At 49.0% G+C, this 18,681-nt stretch overlaps 1 protein-coding gene across 1 annotated transcript in view; it reads left to right on the top strand.

The window, feature by feature from the left end:
• The window catches only part of FARP1 (FERM, ARH/RhoGEF and pleckstrin domain protein 1), a 290,467-nt gene that overhangs the window by 259,325 nt on the left and 12,461 nt on the right, over window positions 1–18,681 (top strand). Inside the window, exons 17-19 of the mRNA XM_030856865.3 lie at window positions 7,358–7,439; window positions 12,969–13,206; window positions 15,944–16,074. Coding sequence (XP_030712725.2) covers window positions 7,358–7,439; window positions 12,969–13,206; window positions 15,944–16,074 — 451 coding nt within the window. The remainder of the gene's footprint in view (window positions 1–7,357; window positions 7,440–12,968; window positions 13,207–15,943; window positions 16,075–18,681) is intronic.

Consider the following 18,681-nt stretch of genomic DNA (forward strand, 5'->3'; position numbering starts at 1 on the left):
AGTTGTTCAGTGTAAAGTTAGGGAGGACCACACCCCACTTCTTTTTTTTTATATAGATTTACTTTATAACTTGTTTTTATTTTTTGACTGCGTTGGGTCTTCATTGCTGCGTGCAGGCTTTCTCTAGTTGCGGCGAGCGGGGGTACTCTTTTTTTTTTTTTTTTTTTTTTTGCGGTACGCGGGCCTCTTACTGTTGTGGTCTCTCCTGTTGCGGAGCACAGGCTCCGGACGCGCAGGTTCAGCGACCATGGCTCATGGGCCCAGCCGCTCCGTGGCACATGGGATCTTCCCGGACCGGGGCACGAACCCACGTCCCCTGCATCAGCAGGAGGACTCTCAACCACTGCGCCACCAGGGAAGCCCAGCGGGCTACTCTTCGTTGCGGTGCACGGGCTTCTCATTGCAGTGGCTTCTCTTGTTGCGGAGCATGGGCTCTAGGCACGCCGGATTCAGTAGTTGTGGCACGTGGGCTTCAGTAGTTGTGGCTCACGAGCTCTAGAGCGCAGGCTCAGCAGTTGTGGCGCACAGGCTGAGTTGCTCTGCGGCGTGTGGGATCTTCCCGGGCCAGGGCTCGAACCCGTGTCCCCTGCATTGGCAGGCGGATTCTTAACCACTGCGCCACCAGGGAAGCCCCACACCCCACTTCTCACTTTCCCTGGAGCCCGTGAACCAGGAGGCAGAAGCAGTAGCTGTTAGCTTATTCGCTGGTGTTCTGTCTAGAGCAGTGCTCTCCAGTGGAACTGTGGTGATGGAGATACTCTGTCCGCATTGTTCAATGCAACAGCCATTAGCCACCTGCGACTCTTGAGCCCTTGAAATAGGGCTCGTGTGCCTGAGAAATTGAATTTTTAAATTTTATTTTAAGTAAAGTTAAAATTTAAATAACCATATGTGGATGCTGTATTGGACAGCACAGTTTTGGAGATGTAAAGGGGAGGAACTCTGAGTGGAAGACAGACAGTGGACGCAGTCTGCCTTTCGCATTAGGACCGAATGCCCCACCATCCACTTTCTTAGAAATCAGAGTCATTGATTTAAAACACAAGACTCCAAGGCGGTTCTCTGACCCCTCCGCTCCCTGCTTCAGGCAGATCAGGGCTACTTCTCTTGTGTAAAAGCTTTTGTTTGAAGAAGATTTTCATTGGTTTTAAAAAGAAGACTGTGCAAAAAGGCTTTAAAATCATTACTCTCAAAATAAGCAGTGAAACTCACTGGAGACAAGGCAGCGTGATCTACCTGGAAAACAGCTTGGAAGAAATACACAGTGGAAGGAAGTTAGAACAAGATACGGATCATGGGTGTACCGTGGGGGGGGGGGGGACGTGTGTACACTTTTTTTTTATATAAATTTATTTAAAATTTAAAATTTCATCTTTGTTTCAAAGGCAAGAAAGACACTGTGATCTTCCCACTATATTCTGCCCTGACTCAGCTTCCCACTGTCTGCCTAGGGTTCCGGGGACAGCAGTGGTTGGTGACTGTTTCCTTTTAACACATGAGTAAAATTGCCTGTTCTCAGGCGTAGGCAGGAGTTATTTTTCTTGGATTATCTGCTGTATTCCTGACGGTTATCAGTCCACTGGGCTTTAAGAGCAAGCTACTTTTTTTAGAAAAACAAATGACTTTTCCAGTTGCCTGAATCGCAGGTGGGTTTCTGCTGGGAAACACTTGAGGGCACTCGCCAGGTGCTTATGAGTTTGAAACGGCCTTTCTGTTGTGCTGCGTTTTAATACGTGGCCGTTAACAGTACTGAACCCGGGTCTCATCTGGGTGCTGTCAGGCCTGCCTATGAGTGGGCTGTAACTTGTGCCTCTTATTAAGCAGGACCTGGTGTTAAACCTCAGGAGAAGAAACCCCGCCCCCCCATAGCTTTAAGCAACCCAGTAGTGTAACTGAAGGCGGAGAGCATGAGGCTGCCGTGTCCCACCTGCACTGAAGGACAGGATGGATCCCTTACCTGTCACTGCTGGAGAGAAACCGTGTACCCGGGCCCAGTGGGGACACCTCTCGCGCAAATGCCTTCCCCACAAGTGGGGATGTGAATTAATGTTCACATTAATGGGATTTTCCTCTCCAGGGATTTCAAAGGATATTGAAAGTCATCAAAGAATATTGAAATCCACAACTATTAATTACATGCGGCTAATATAAATAGATACACACGCATATCAAAATCTGTTCCTTTGGCTAATTTGTTGGCTTTTTGAACCCAGTCACCCTCCCTACCTTACATTTTAATGGAAAATTTGTCTTTACTCATTTGCTCATTTACATATTATTCTTTTATTTACATAGATACACAAGCACACACAATCACAGCCTTTTTTTTTTTCCCATTGAGAATCGTAGGAGCCACAAGGAACAGGAAGAATCAGGGCATGATGTGTGTTTTGCAAATGAGGCCTAAAACGTCACAAAGTTCAATCTGTCTTCCTGGGGTCCGCGAGCACCCCGACACAGCGCCGGGTTGGAAAAGTCAGCCTTCCCACTCCAGGCTGCGTGGTTTGCTTTCATGTTTTAATCTGATGAGATGGTTCTTTGTTCTGGGTGGGAGGGCAGGGCCAGACTTCGGTCTGCCTGTTGCTGAGCTGCTGACCGGCTCACGTAGTGGTCGATGAAATGTTTACGGAGGGTTGGGAAGACTCAGATTCCGTGTAAGGGTGTGTGTATGTGTGTGTTCAGCCTTGTGCTGAGATAACGTGTCGTTGCTCCCGGGAGCACATTAATCGTGGTGCCCAGGTCAGAATGTAGCATCTGGAAGGCTTCTTGGTACATGGGTTTCCAAAGCAAAATTGTCAAAAGAATTTTCAGCTGCGTTGCCGCGTGGTTAATTACCCAGACAACAAGTGTGTGTCCCCATCTTCCAAACAAGGGCTCTTTTCTTGTGAGGTTAACATCCAGAGGCTTTTCCGGAAGAGATATAATTACTTTTTCATGTTCTCCACAGTAAAGTGACCTTTTGTGTTTTTGGATGCGCCGCACGGCATGTGGGGTCTTACTTCCCCAACCAGGGATCGAATCTGCGCCCCCTGCCTTGGAAGTGCAGAGGCCTAAACCACTGGACCGCCGGGGAGTCCCTAAAGTGACCTTTTAGCTCTTTACAGTAAAGCCAGTGCTTTGGACTTGTGGATTTGCTGGCATTAACATGTAGAGGAAGTGTAAAACACGACGGTAATTCTGTACAGGGCAGCAAGAGCATCAGGTCTCGTCCCCTTTCCCGTGGGCTGATTCCACGTTCTGGAACCAAGCGGGGCTGGTACTTGCCGTGTGCTGCAATGGGGAGGGGACAGGAAGGGGGCTGAGCTGCCTATGCCGGTTGCATGAACTTCCCGGGCCCCAGCCTGTTGTCACCACATGGCCTAGAGCTGCCCCCCCTCGGTGGATTGACATAAGGGTGTTCCCTGCGCACAGGGGACCAGTGATGCTATCCCGGAGAAATTTCTAAAATGAAAGTAAAGACGCTGAAGACTTAGAGAAACAGATAAGGTTCTGCTGACCGGCCGATGCAGGAAGGAAGGTCTCTTTGCGTCTGGGGTTTTAACATCAGCACGTTTTCTTTTAATAAATAGCTGGCGAAGAAGAAAGGAAGCGAAGTCAATAAAGTTTGGCCTAAACATCTCCATCGTGACTCGATTAACAGCCATGTGCCAAAAACCCAGAGATGCTACAACCCTGTGGCTGACGGGCTGGAATAATACTTGATCGCGAGCTGAGGGTTGTCTCGGGGGGAAGGCTGGTCCCCATCAGACGCCTGAGCATTCTCCGCTGAGCCCATTCTGGGGGAGAATGTGACCCCGATAGCTGAGGATCAGGGAGGCGGACCAGTGTGGATAACCGAAGCTCGTAGCTTGAGGCTGACGCAGGGCAGCCACTCCATTAAGGAAGGAAGTGGAGGAAAAGATGGGGTTTTGGCAGCAACTAACTGTGCAGAATCCCTTGAGTTTGAGATGCCTGTGGGTCACTCATGCAGTTCCCTCTCGAAGGTATGAAATAATTACCCAGGTTATCGAGGCATAGATTTGGCATCGTGAATTGAAACCATGGGGAATAGAAGGGCTTGCTTAGGGAGAAGTAGAAAGCAAAGAGAGAAGATAACCAGGGCTGGATTCCCAACACAGAGACATCTTAGGAGTGGCCTGAAGAGCAGCAGAGCTTGGCAAAGAGGACTGAAGATCTGACCAAGATAGAAACCAGGGGCTGGAGACAGAGGCTTCCAGAAGCCGGAGAACAGAGTGCCAGGACTTTGGGCGCAGCTACGCAAGAGAGAGTGACCAGGAGCAGAAGTGACAATACGTGCTTGCTTCCGGTGGATTAGGTTAAGGCTAAACTTGCACAGAACCAATTCAGGGAGTGGTGAGGGGAGAATCCATATTTTAATTAGAGGAGACATGAATGGTAATTAAAGCCATCAGCCAACTTGTTTGTTTTGGCAGCTAAGAGGAAGCAGAAGGATTAAGGGATTCTGCGTTGCGGTGGAAGAGAATGCAATAGGTAAAGAAAGCCAGCCCTAGGGGAGACGTAGAAGACCCTGGCAGGGGCTGGGAGCATCATGGGTACCCTCAATTCCTTTTATTTTATTATTTTTTTAAAAAAATTATTTTTATTTATGGCTGTGTTGGGTCTTCGTTGCTGCACGCGGGCTTTCTCTAGTTGCGGCGAGCGGGGGCTACTCTTCGTTGCCGTGTGCGGGCTTCTCATTGCCGTGGCTTCTCTTGTTGCGGAGCACGGGCTGTAGGCACATGGGCTTCAGTAGTTGTGGCACGTGGGGTCAATAGTTGTGGCTCGCGGGGTCTAGAGCGCAGGCTCAGTAGTGTGGCGCACGGACTTAGTTGCTCCGCGGCATGTGGGATCTTCCTGGACCAGGGCTCGAACCCGTGTCCCCTGCATCGGCAGGCGGATTCTTAACCACTGCACCACCAGGGAAGTCTGTTCCTTTTATTTTAGAGAAACTTTAATTCCCTACTGGGTCTGGGTGCCCGTCTCCCCTGTGATGTAATTCACAGCGTACGCTCAGTTAGAACCAGTGGAATATATGGTGTTGTCACTGTCTGGTTGGGGGTGGAGCTGGGAGCTAGGGGAGGAGCCAGCCCCCCTGTTCCGATGGGCCCTGACTATTCTACCCCCGGGCTGCTGCTTTAAGTGCCTTCCTCCCTGCCTTCCTCTCCCCATCCTGAGAGCCCTGCTGCATCGGAGGTTGAGCTGGCAGTTCCGGGAAGCTCCAGATGCCGAGAGGGGGTCGCTGCTCCCGGTGCTGGAGGCGTAGGGCGGTGGCGTCTCTGGGTGTAGATCATCACCCTCCGCACTCGGGCTGCAGGTGTTTTATTCCGCTCCGAGTACCTTTCACTTCCGTGCCCAGATTTTTACCTTTTTTCAGTCTGATTCTTCCTTTGCCTTTGAGTTGGCTCTGGCTCTCCTGAACAGTTGGTTTGAAGATATCAGCCAGGTTTGTCGTTGAAAATCATGTTGTTTTTTTTGTTTGTTTGCGGTACGCGGGCCTCTCACTGTTGCGGCCTCTCCCGTTGCGGAGCACAGGCTCCGGACGCGCAGGCTCATAGGCCATAGCTCACGGGTCCAGCCACTCCGCGGCATGTGGGATCTTCCCGGACCGGGGCACGAACCCGTGTCCCCTGCATCGGCAGGCGGACTCTCAACCACTGCGCCACTAGGGAAGCCCGAAAATCATGTTTTAATTTTCTCTGGGAAATTCAGCGGGTAAACTGGCAGATGTGCACGGCTATTGCGGTTAGAGGTTGTATGGGCTGGGCTCCTGGGCTCAGGTACAAGCTCCCACCTCGTGACCACTGACATTAGACACGTTGCTTCCTTTCTTTGTGCCTCAGTATTTAGCTGTTTAATGGGGGTGATGGTGGTACCTGGTCACAGTGCTGCCACGAGGATTCAATGATGTAATGCACTCAGCACTGTAACCAGTACTCAGTAATCACCAGCTACCATTATTATTATTATTTTTCTCACTGCCGTTCAAGCCCCTGGATTATCAACATCAGATACAGCCTGGAGCCAGAGAGATACAAATATATACCCAAATGCTCTGTTAAAAGTGCCCCTATCCACATACCCTGAGAAAACCATAATTCAAAACGATACATGTACCACAATGTTCATTGCAGCACTATTTACAATAGCCAGGACATGGAAGCAACATAAATGCCCATCAACAGATGAATGGATAAAGAAAGCGTGGCACATATATACAACGAAATATTACTCAGCCATAAAAAGGAACGAAATTGAGTTACTTGTAGTGAGGGGGATGGACCTAGAGTCTGTCATACAGAGTGAAGTAAGTCAGAAAGAGAAAAATAACGTATCCTAACGCACATTTTTGGAATCTAAAAAAACGGTACTGATGAACCTAGTGGCAGGAATAAAGACACAGACGTAGAGAATGGACTCGGGGACACAAGGGGGTGAAGGGGAAGTTGGGATGAAGTGAGAGAGTGGCACGAACATATATACACTACCAAATGTAAAACAGATAGCTAGTGGGAAGCAGCTGCATAGCACAGGGAGATCAGCTCAGCGCTTTGTGACCGCCTGGAGGGGTGGGATAGGGAAGGAGGGAGGGAGACCCAAGAGGGAGGGGTTATGGGGATACATGTATACATATGGCTGATTCACCTTGTTGTACAGTAACAAATAGAAACTAACACAACACTGTAAAGCAGTTATACTCCAGTAAAGGTAAAAAAAAACAACAAAAAAAGTGCCCACACCTTTGTCATCCACCACCCAGGGTATCTAGGGGACCCCTGACCTGTCTCTGAACCTGGGACTCCCATCTTGCCCTCTTCTGGGTCATTCTCCCCATACCTACCCCCGTGCATGGGTCTCCTGCACTTCCTCAATTACATTTTTCTCTTCCCAAGGGCTTTTCACACAGCCCTTTGTCTGTATCAGACTAAGGGCTCTTGAGAGCCGAAACCTTGATGTTGAGGCTAAGTCTTGCTTCTTACAAGTGTCTGTTAGTCACAATCTGTAAGGAAGAATCAGTGTCATGAGCTTGTTACTGCAAGTCATCTCCACGCTCTTCTAATGCTGAGAAAATCACCCAAGTGGGGATGGGAAAAGGAATGTAAAATGAGACCAAATTAAAATGAAAAGAAAATGGCTCTTCCGTATCTCTTTCAAAGCACAGGTGGAATTCTTTGCAGAATGGGGTAATTTCAGAGCCTCCTTCTGGCACTAACGTTCTGTGACACACACAGAAGGGAGAGGTACAAATAGGTGATTGGAAAGGAAGACATAAATGTTGATACTTTGTCATCTGGGGCTGGCACACTTTCCGGTCATGTTTTCACTGCTAACACTGTGGTTTCCAATGCTTTGCTCGCAGGGAAGGCCGCTCGAATGCTCACATCAGAGGAGATTACCAAAGAATTGGAGATGTGTTGCTGAAGAACATTCAGGGCATGAAGGTGAGCTGCTCGGGGATTTGGGAGAGAGAGTTCCCCAGGGAGAGTAACGCTGAGGCTGCCAGAGGCCTTGTTTGTGATCCTGGCCCGTGAGCACGTGGCCTGATTCGAGTCTGCATGGAGCACAGCCCCGGGGGAAACTCTTCCGTCTCCTCTAGGTAGTTGTATTTGGAAGCATAAAGAAAGACCCAGCCACTTTGGGGGAAGCACTTTCAGTGCTTTTCCTCTTCCAGAGCTCTGTGTCGCAACCAAAACACCGGGTATTTTCTGTGACTAAGTCATTCGAAACTTGTTTTTAAAAATTATGTAGACAAAACATTGGTTGACTGAGCATTTCACTTTTAGTCAGTTGTTTTGACTTCTTGCGGTGTGACAAAGATATTGGATTCGGAGCTGTGTCGGAATTCCAGTCAATTCTGTGGCTTTCAGTTGGTTTATAAGGTGAATATATTTTTAACCATCCAGCAGTATCTACAATGATCCAAAAGAGCGAAAGTCTCCCCAGAGAAGTCAGTACACAGTGAACCAATATTCTGCCTCGTGTTTGAAATCTGCCCCACCTCTTACATGTGGAATTTTCATTTTTGCCTTTTCATTTTAATCCATGAATCATTCCTTTAATATGGAATGTTTTAATTCACATAATTTATCTTTTGAATACAAATACATCTATATTTGCATTTTAAAGCAATCTTTCTATATCTCAACCACCCACAGAGCCTTCCTAATAACCTTAACTAATGACTAAGAGCAAGCTTGTAACCCCCCAAAGAGGGCGGGTTGCTTGTACTGCCACCGTGCAGCCCATCCAGCCATCCGTCTGTGTGTCCACCCACAGGCCATGCATACTAGCTGAGCACCTATAACGTCTAAGGCACTCATAGAATAAAAGTTATTGTTAAGGTTTGAATTAACTCCTAAGAATCTAAGTTGTTCGTGTTCGACTTGTTCCTCTTAGAATCGTGTCTCCTGAGATAGGACAGTGGAGGCAGAGGAACGGGGCAAGGGGATGCAGAAAAGAGAGGATCTGAAACTACGAGGGGTTTCCTCTTGCTCTTAACAAGTTCCAGATATTATTTAACAGACCTGGAGCCTATTGCTCGCGTTTTCCTGGTGTTCAAAAAGCAACACTCCCCGCTTTGGGCTGTATCAGAGAGAGGCCACGGAAGCCAGCAGGACTGCAGAATCCTATATGAAAAAAAGCGAAGAGTCATCTGAAGTGTTCCATGACACTAGTATTTTTAATGCCCTAAGTAAGGTGGATATACAAAACTCAGATGGAACAGTAACAGACATCTTTTCACTTTCCATGGTGTTTATTATTATTTTATTTTTTAGAGCAATTTTCGGTTTACAGAAAAATTGAGCAGAAAACTCACACGGAGGTTCCATATTCTCGACACACACACACACACACACACACACACACACACACACACACACACACACACACACACACACACACACACACACACACACACACACACACACACACACACACACACACACACAGTCTCTGTCCCCTAGTATTAACATCTTGCCCTGGTGTGGGGTAGTTGTTACAACCGATGAGCCAGTATTGATATATTATTATTAACTAGATCCATAGTTGACATTCGGGTTCACTCTTCGTGTCTTACATTCCATGGGTTTCGCTAAGGGCGTAACGTCACTAACCCACCGTGACAGCATCACACAGGACAGTGTCACTGCCCTAAAAACCCTCCGTGCTCCACCCGTCATCCCTTCCCTCCCCCAGCCCCTGCAGACCACTCATCTTTTACCGTCTCCATAGTCTTTTCCAGAATGTTATATAGTTGGACTCACCCAGTGTAGCCTTTTCAGACTGGCTTTTCTCGCTTGATAAAAATAGCCTTTTTTCTCTCTTCTATAACACGTTTCTGTTACTGTTGTACTTCCTGACTCTCCTCATAGGAAGCTCTCCCCACGTTCTGCACTTTTTTTCTTGGCCCAGTTTGGTTTTTACCTTTTCTCATGGTGCTGCCTTCTGCCTGCCTGGGATGGGGGCTCTTAGCTGAGGCTTGGGCTCCTCCATGGACCTCGGGGCAGTGGCAGACACCTGCCAGCTCGGTCCCCGCCCCCTTGGGACAGCCCCAGAGTTCTCCTGTTTGCCATCTCCCCTCGTGTCCCTCTGGCGGAAGGGTGCCCTACGGTAGACATCCGTCCTCCTCTCTGGTCACCTAGCACCTAAGCCCTCCTAAAAATAGACCTGATTTCCACCCAGAGCAATTCTTTCCCCGTCAGTCTAGTGAGCTGGCATTTTTGCACGTAGTCGGCTAACCCTCGGCTGTGCTAGCGTTTTAATTATTGTGCCAGTGCCACCAGCATTTATAGCATGAACTCTGCAGGCAGAATAGAAATAGATGGAGAGGCTCGGAGAGCCGCTGGCAGCCTTTTGGAGAAATTGGGTCGTTTTTTTATTGTGGTTGTTATTGTCGGTTTTAAAGAATTTTTATGAAGGGTGGAGGGGAACAGCAGAAGGTTCTGGACATGTAGAAGCCCAGGTTGGCACTTTTGTCCAGAATGCTTCGGGTGTCTTGCAGTGTCTTTCCCGCTCATCCCCCCACCTGTGCGTTTACCTGCACATGTTCAGGGGCTCAGCAGGGATGCTGACATCGACCCTGCAGCTGTCCCCAGACTCTCCGCACGGGACCGAGGGAGCCGGCCAGGGGCTCCAATCCCTGCCTAAAAGTCAGAGGCTATCCAGATGATGATCTCTAGCCCGGGCTGTGAACTTTCAACTGGAAACATCTGCCCAGATGCCCAAAGGCATTTCACAGTCCACGCAGGCCAAGGAGCCCTCGCCTTTTACCTGGACCCCTCCCCTGCCGGTCAGGCTGTGACCCTCCCTCCCGGGCCCTGTCTTCCTGAGCTTCTACCGCCTGCCCCCTCTCCTCCTTCACCCTCCCGCTTCCCTCCCATCGCCTCTCAGTTCTCTTTCCCAGCTGACTCACCAGCTGCCTCTCGTCCACCCGTCCTCCCCAACCACCATTGATATCGTAGACCGACTAGGCTTCAAACCCACCTGGTCTCTCTGTGGTTTAGAGAATACAGTCCAAGCTCTAAACCTGACCGAGGAAGCCTTCCCTAGATGATCTTTCACCTTCCACCTCCCGTCCTTCACATTCTACTCTGTGCTCCAATGACCTTGACTCCACCTCTCCAGGCACTCGGGGCCTTGCAAGACCCCTTTCTGAGCGGGGTGCATGCATTGGTTCGTTTGCTCATTAATGCATGCAGGCAGCAGACATCTGTGGAGCACCTATGGTGTATATCAGGCCCCAAGGATGTAGTGACAGGACAGACGCCCTCTCTCAAATAAGGGAGTTCACGTGTGAAAACACTGCATAGAGCTACACGCACGCACACCCATGCCACATACTTACATGTGCACATGCACACACACACGTGAGGGCGGGTATAACTGGCAGAATTCAAATAAACTCTGGTTTGTCCCAGTGTCAACGTCCTGGTTGGGATATTGTGCTGTAGTTAGGCAAGATGTGAGCGTTAGGGGAAGCCGGCTGAAGGGTACGTAGGACCCCGCCCCCCGTACTTGTCTTTGCAACTTCCTATGAATCTATATATGTTTTTTTAAAGTCACAAAATAAAGTCAGCAGGGAGACCACGTGATAAAGGCTAAGATGGACAATAAGCCCAGGAGGAAAGAGAGAGCAGGGAAGGCCCCAGAGCTGACCCTGAAGGACGGAGGTGGGGGGGGCTGAGGGGGGCGTGTCTTAGGAGCAGAGTGCCCTGTGCCAAGGTTCTGGGTGCCAGGGCCTGGCACATTCAAGGGCAGGTTGTTCAATGGGTGTCCAGAGCGAGTAGCAAGAGGTCATGATGGAGAGGCAGAAGGGGTTACATGCTAAGGGCCCCGTGTGCCCTAACGACAACTCTGGAGTTTGTCCTGAGAGGGTGGACGTTCTTGTCGCATTCCAAGCAAGAGACGATGTGCCCATTTGCATTGGTGTAAGTTCCTTTTGGTGGCACTCGAAAGTCAGGTGTCAGGAGTGGAGACAGAGACCCCGATGGAGACACCATTGCAGTGGCCAACACAAGGGCAGTGACCATGGGGTGAAGCCAGGAACAGGCTTGCTGTTTTTAGGAGGTAGAGTTGGCGGGACTTGGTGAAGGCTTCAGAAAATGAGGGGATCTGGAATCTTATCCAGGTTTTCTGTCCTGAGTAGGCGGTTGGTGACGGCACCCATCCTGGGGTTAGAGGATCACGGGGCAGCCTCAGTTGCCGCAGGGGGTATCGGGTTGGTGTCTGGACTCACTGCGGTTCCCGCTCTTTGCGGAGCGTGGGAATGGAGGTGCTGGGATGGGGAATCCACATATGGGAGTTAGCAGCACACGGGTAGTGAGCCCACCTCTGGGAAATACTGATGGGGTAAGACGTGAGGACGACAGCTGCGTGGGGAGTCAATTCCTCCTGAACGCTCTGTCAAGCTTCTTGCCCCGCGTCTGTCTCCACCACCACCTGTTCAAGGAGAGCGATATTCAACAGCACTTGTTAACGACGGTAGAGCAGACTTTATTCAGGGCCGTTGCCGTAGGTATGGGGACACTGCAGTGGGATTTTACAGTGGGAGAGAGGGATTGGCCTCAGCTCCAAGTGCACCGGGGGCAAGTGGGGATCTACAGCCAAGGAGCAGGGCGGGACTCAGAGGATGGGAAATTTCTGTGACGAAACATCACAGTCGTGAGGCGGGGACTCTGGCTGGACCGACTTAACAGGATTCTTTGCCGAAGACAAGTGGGGTGCTCAGACATCACCTGAGGACGGCGGGGGATGCAGACCCCAATGTCAAGGGTGACCAGGTATCCAGGGTGGAGGGTCCTGGCTGAACTGACTTAGCCGGGTTCTCACCAAAACGGGATTGTACAAGGAAGGGCACAGGCTGGCCTGGGAGAAGCTTCAGGAGGCTGACAAAAGTTTGCTCAGGCAAAGGATCTCAGTCAGACCCCAGTAGAGAAGGACTGAGTCTCATTCCCATCCGCTCCCCGGAATCCAGCAGAGCAGGATATGCTCAATTATTACATGAGCAAATTGGGGGGGAGTTAAACAGAAATATGTAGTTTTAACTATATGACGTTTATTCAGTGGCCCTGGCCTATTTGTCGTTTTTTGATGTTTAGGAGAAAACCCCAAGCCCCCTGGAGGAGCTCCCATTGTTCTATTTCCCCTCCGTTTTGCCGGTCTTCTTTTAAAAGGACATGTATACCTCTAATGTTATATATACATCTCAAATATTTTATAATCCCTGCGTATTTTAAACTGCGCAATGCTTTAATAGAGCGTTTTATTCCATCCTGAGAAGTTAAATAGTGAAATATTAAAAACATGAAATTAAGTAAATGGAATGAAGTAATGAAAGCGAAGGTGATCTCTTTTGAGTGTTAAAATGGGTGGACCATGTGGCTGAGCAGGACTCCGCCCCTCCCCCTCCCCCTCCCCCCTTTTGTCTCCCCGGCTCCCTGCCCCACCCGCTCCCGTGTCTCGCCCACCAGCAACTGGCGGCGCATCTGTGGAAGCACAGCGAGGCTCTGGAGGCGCTGGAGACCGGCATCCGGGGCTCCCGGCGGCTGGAGAGCTTGTGCCGAGACTTCGAGCTGCAGAAGGTGTGCTACCTGTCGCTCAACACCTTCCTCCTGCGCCCGCTGCACCGGCTTATGCACTACAAGCAGGTCCTGGAGCGGCTGTGCAAGCACCACCCGCCCAGCCACACCGACTTCAGGGACTGCCGAGGTGAGTGCTTGGGGGGGCGGGGTGTCTCGGGGATACTGTGTCCCAACAGGGGCAGATGCGCTTTTTAGGACCTGGTCAAATATTTTCTGTCCCCTTTTGGTCTTTCACGTAAAGAAGGCGGTAGTGATCACCATGGCTTCTCTTTTCCATCCCCTCTTGCATGCATTTTCTCCTTCCATCCTGCCTGGTTTAGTGCACAGAACCCTGGAGAAGCTCCACTTAGAGTCAGCCCCTTACAGGAAGCTTTCCTCTACCTCCATGGTGGAAACTCATCACCTCCCCTTGGATGGGCCACAGAAAACGGCTGGTAATAAACACTGTTCCTCATTGCTGTGGGGCGTTTTTAAGGTCCCCCAATAAGCATTTCACCTGTGTTAACTCTCAGTCTTAACGAGAAGCCTATGAGACAGTGGTGAGCTCATTTTACATATGGGGGCTACTGAGACCAGAGAAGTTAAGGAACCTGCCCAGAGTCACACAGCTGGAAAGTAAAGGACATGTAGCCTAAACCCAGAACCCATGTTCTCGACCATCCTACCCTCCCTACTGGCTCATGATGATATTACTCACTGTTCCTCGCTCAGCACCTGGGCCAGGTACTCTGCCAGGTATCTTTCTTACGCTAACACCTTTAATCCTTTAACAACCCCATGAGAGAACTGTTGTTATCCCATTTTATAGATAAGAATACTGAGGCTCAGAGGGGGTGAAGGACTTGTGAGTGTCACTCAGCTGGCAAGAGAGCAGAGCTGGCATTCCAGACCATGCTTTTCCCACTGGGCCACGCGTCGTCTTTCTGAACCTGTGTCCTCTGCCTCGCGTTGCATGTGGTCTGTTACTGTCCACGCTCCCTGGCTTGGACCTGCAGCCCCTTGGGGGCCAGGCCCTGAGGCCTGTTGCTGGGCCCCCTGCACTCTGCAGCCAGTCCATGCACAGAATGCACCCTCCGCAGGTGGCTCTTGACAGATAACAGGAATTCGCACACCCAGTAGTATGTCAAGACCAGTGTCTGTTGCCTAAAGTATTATAAACTCAATCTTAGTTTTTAGAAAGACAACCAAAGAAAAGATGTGTCAGAGTAGTTAAGACATGGGCAGCTCACGGAAGGGCAACAGAAATGGCTCAAGGCGCAGTTTTGGCTTGCTTTAGTTGGCAGCAGTCTTTGAAACAGACCATGCTGCCCCCTGCCTTGTGCCTTAGTATATTCTGTTCCTTCTGCTGGGACTCCTTGCCACCACCTCCTAGTCCTTTCCCTGGCACAGTCCTCTTTTAAGGCTTAATCTGTGCCTCACCCTCAAGGCTGGGTGACCCTCCCCACCCCCCATCTGCCTTGTCCTGCCATATTGGCAGTCCCGCTTGGCTGTGCCTGGGTGAGATGACCTAGGGCCCTTCCCAGCTCCCAGGACTCAGACCTGCGTAGATCTCTTACCCGTGAGGGCGAGGGAGAGGGACGTGAGGGCGAGGGAGAGGGATGTCTCTAGTTTTGCACGTGCTATTCTCAGGCCACCTTGCCTAGTTTTGCATTTTACTATTATGCTAAACAGTCTCTATTGAGAAAAGTCTGTTCTTCACAATTAAATGGCAAAAATGTCTGTTCCCTAAGCTGAAAACGTAAGGTGGCATCATTGTAGAAAGACTGTAGAAAGGCAAATCGAGGAATATCTGAACGTAGATTTCCTGAACGTGAGGGATGCAGAGAACCAAGAGCTGTTCTGGAATGCGTCTGGGGCCAGGCTGCCGTCCGTTTTCCTCTTAGAGCTTCTGCGCGCCCACCGCACTAAACATTCAGTGCCCGGGAATTGTTTGTTGGACTAAATCGGCTGGTCATGTCTAAAGACGGAGCAAGCTCTGGGTTTGTCACTATGGCTGAGACAAGAAGCATTCTGTGATAAGAAGCCAGGAAGCATTTCGTTTGCATCCCCAGGGAGACGGCCAAAAACAAGGAATGCTTCCTGCCGCAGTTGAGGTGCTGGGGGCGGGGGGGAGGCGGTGTTTACTGTCCTGAAGATCGAAGTTCAGTGGACAAATGTTTGTTGCTTTCCCTTGACAAACAGACCAAAAGGCTCAGCTACCATGGATGTGCCTGCCACCCAAACCCGTGCTAACAGGGCACCAGCTCCTTTTCCATATTGGATGCCCGTCGGTATAGGGGAGACGTGCCCACATTGGAAAATTTAGTTTGCAGCTGTTCTTTACAACCATTTTATAAACACTATAAATGTCTGCAGAAGGAAGAACCGGGGTGTGTTGGAATGTTCATTACCCAAAAGTGCTGCACTACCAGTTAGACCCTTTGCCAGAAAGATCCCTCCTTTGCCCTAGATTTTTCTGTGGCTTTTCTGTGCTCTCTCTGCTCTGTTCTTTCCTGGTAACAGGGAAGGGAGGGAAATCTCTGCCCCGGGACAGAATTCCAGGCACTCTTATTCCCTTGCTGCTGCCCCTTTATGCCAACAAGTGATTCTAACTGAAGGACAGCTGTACACCACCAAGCTTGAAGGGGGCATTGATATTTTCAAGATGGCTTTGGGGAAACTAAAGCAAAGCCAATCGATACATAAAGTAAATCCCTCAAGTTTTATTATTGAGAATTAGCAGTGTCTTCCCTAGAAGCATGGCTTTGTTATAGTTCAGCTACAGGAGGATATTACCCTGGAGAACTGATCTTAAAGATATTGGGGGAAAAATGACCCACGTCTGCCATGAATGCTGCAGCTTTTGTGTCCGTTTCCTTCCTTAGCTGCTTTGGCAGAGATCACGGAAATGGTGGCCCAGCTTCACGGTACGATGATCAAGATGGAGAATTTCCAGAAGCTGCATGAACTCAAGAAAGATTTGATTGGCGTTGACAATCTTGTGATTCCAGGAAGGGTAAGCAGCTGTGCTCTCCGTATGCTTTGGAGGTAAAGCCAGAAAGACAACATTTAAATGACTTACATTTGAACCTTTTGAATATGGACACTCCCAAGTTAAAATATCCTCCTTCTGAAGTGGCTTCCTTCCCCCCTGGGGGACAATTGGGAAAATGCCTTGAACATTACAGTGTCAATTCAAAAATTCTGTGTTAGAAGGAGATCAGTCAATCCTTCCACCTCATATGCTGCTTTCTCTCCTTACTGGTTGATCCGCTCATTTTTCCCCACCATATTCTGAGCAGATTTGAGATTGCTCATTTTATTTTTTTAAATTTAGGTAAATAAAAACAAGATAAAAAGAAAATTTTTAAGAATTGGGTAAAATGGCGATAGAAAGCAGAGAAAACGCTAGTGCATGAAAGCAGGCAATAAATTCCCATGTAAGAAAAGTATTTTTTTAAAGATGCAATTTACAGGGACTTCCCTGGTGGTCCAGTGGTTAAGGCTTTCACTGCAGTGCTTTCACTGCAGGGGACACAGGTTCGATCCCTGGTTGGGGAACTGAGATCCCACATGCCATGTGTTGTGCCCGCCCCCCAAAAAGATGCAGTTTGCATAATGTAATTTGAATTTGGAATTAAAATAACATTTTAGCCAGAACATGATTCTGGGAGGGATGCAAGTTCCCTTATGCTATTAACCTTGACTTGCCCATGTGCATGACATGTAGGTCATTCACAATAAAATAGGGCCTCGCTGTCCAAACACACTCTCTCCACGCCAGTGGGCATTTGAAAAATACAGGGTAGCCTGCCTTTTTCCAGTTCTCTTCCTAGGAAGCAGTCATTGACCAGGAATTAATACTGGGTAGTCGCTGTGCCTCGCCCCATCTCTCTGTGGGAATTTTTTCCACTAGTCCCCTATCTTGAACCTCATCCAGGTTCAGGAGGGAATTTTAGCCTCTTTGATCTGCCTTAATGTGCAGACACGTATCCCGTGGGTCAGGGGCTTCTAGTTTTATCTGACAGGTAGCCTCCCTGGAAACTTTAAATCTGTGTAACTCAGAGAAGAAAAGGGAACATCCCTCATCTTTTGGGTATTTGGGTCTTTCTGTTGGGAATCCTAATTACAAAGCTGACCAGATACCAGTTATAAAATGTTGTCAGAAGAATTATGTGGTAAATGCTGGGTGGAAATTAAAGCTGGGATTTACTTCAGCTCTGCTGGTGAGAAAATTCTGCCGGGACTCAGTACACGACAATCACGTTTACCCATCCATGCAGAAGCCTTTAAAGCCTTGTGGAATCAATGTAATTTTCTCTTAACTTTGGATGTTATGAAATATTTAGCATATCAAGCTACATGGCAAACAGCATTTGTAAGGAACTCATTTTGAGGAATAGTTTCCACGGTGCTATGAAAAGAGCAGTGGATTGGAGTAGGTGGCCCGGGTTCAATTTCTGGCTCCACCAGAATTGGGATGGCTCACTTACTGGAACGTTCCTTCCCTTCTGTAACACGGGGGTCATACCTTCTCTGTCGTAGGTGATACGGATCAAATGAGATTTAATGTGCAAAACCAACACAATAAATACGAATTATCTTCCTCTTCCCCCACCTACACTTACCTGAAGAGACTAAGTTTATGCTTATTATAATGTCATTGAGTACCCAGCACAGCACTGTAGAAGGCACCAGACTGAGCTTTTCGTCAGATACGGGCGCTCTCACCCACCAACTGACCAGGTGATCTGGGCAAGTTCCTTACTCATTTTACTCCTCAGTTTCCTTATCTGAAAACTGGGGATGAATCTACAGGCTCACATATGCAGCTAATATAAGCACACAGCACATGTCAGGCTCACACCACGTGCTAAATAAAAGAAGGTCTTTATTATTGAGGACGCTGAGGGGCGCTGGTTCCACACTGCAGACCCACCTTAGCTGCATATTCTTATGTTCATCTGCCTGCTTCTCGGCCACTCACTGTTTCAAAGTCAGCCCTGACTGAAATGGAAAGGAGGGATCTAAGAGCCTCAGAGGGGCGAGTTCTAAGATGGGCTGTTCCACACACGGAGGCTAATTGATTCTCTTTCTTTTTTTTTAAGTCTTTATTGAATTTGTTACAATATTACTTCTGTTTTATGTTTTTGGGTTTTTTGGCCATGAGGCATGTGGGATCTTAGCTCCCCGACCAGGGATCGAACCCACACCCCCTGCATTGGAAGGAAAAGTGTTAACCACTGGACCACCAGGGAAGTACCCTGGTTTTTTGTTTGGTTTTGTTTTTTTTTTAATTTTAAATTATCGAATAACCTATTGAGTGGAAAGAAGGCTCTGACAGATTTATCTACTGGTGGAATTTGCAAAATTGAGATTTAAAGGGGAGCGGCTAATGTTCCAGCTCCCTGCGGTCTAATTCCTCACCCAGCTTTCGGGCATAATCCTGCTGCCCTCCCGCTAGGGTCAGGCTGAGATGAGGTCATGTCCTGGAAGGCAGGATTCCCACCCCGCAACCCCCGCCCCCACGCCAGAGGCCAAAGGCCCCAGCACACTCTGGCCTGAGCCAGGCCCCCAGGGTGTGTTTTCTGCCCCTAAGAGTTCTGTGCCTGAGAGTTCTTCC

This window comes from Globicephala melas, chromosome 18, assembly GCF_963455315.2.
Source record: "Globicephala melas chromosome 18, mGloMel1.2, whole genome shotgun sequence".
In the NCBI taxonomy this organism is placed as follows: Eukaryota; Metazoa; Chordata; class Mammalia; order Artiodactyla; family Delphinidae; genus Globicephala; species Globicephala melas.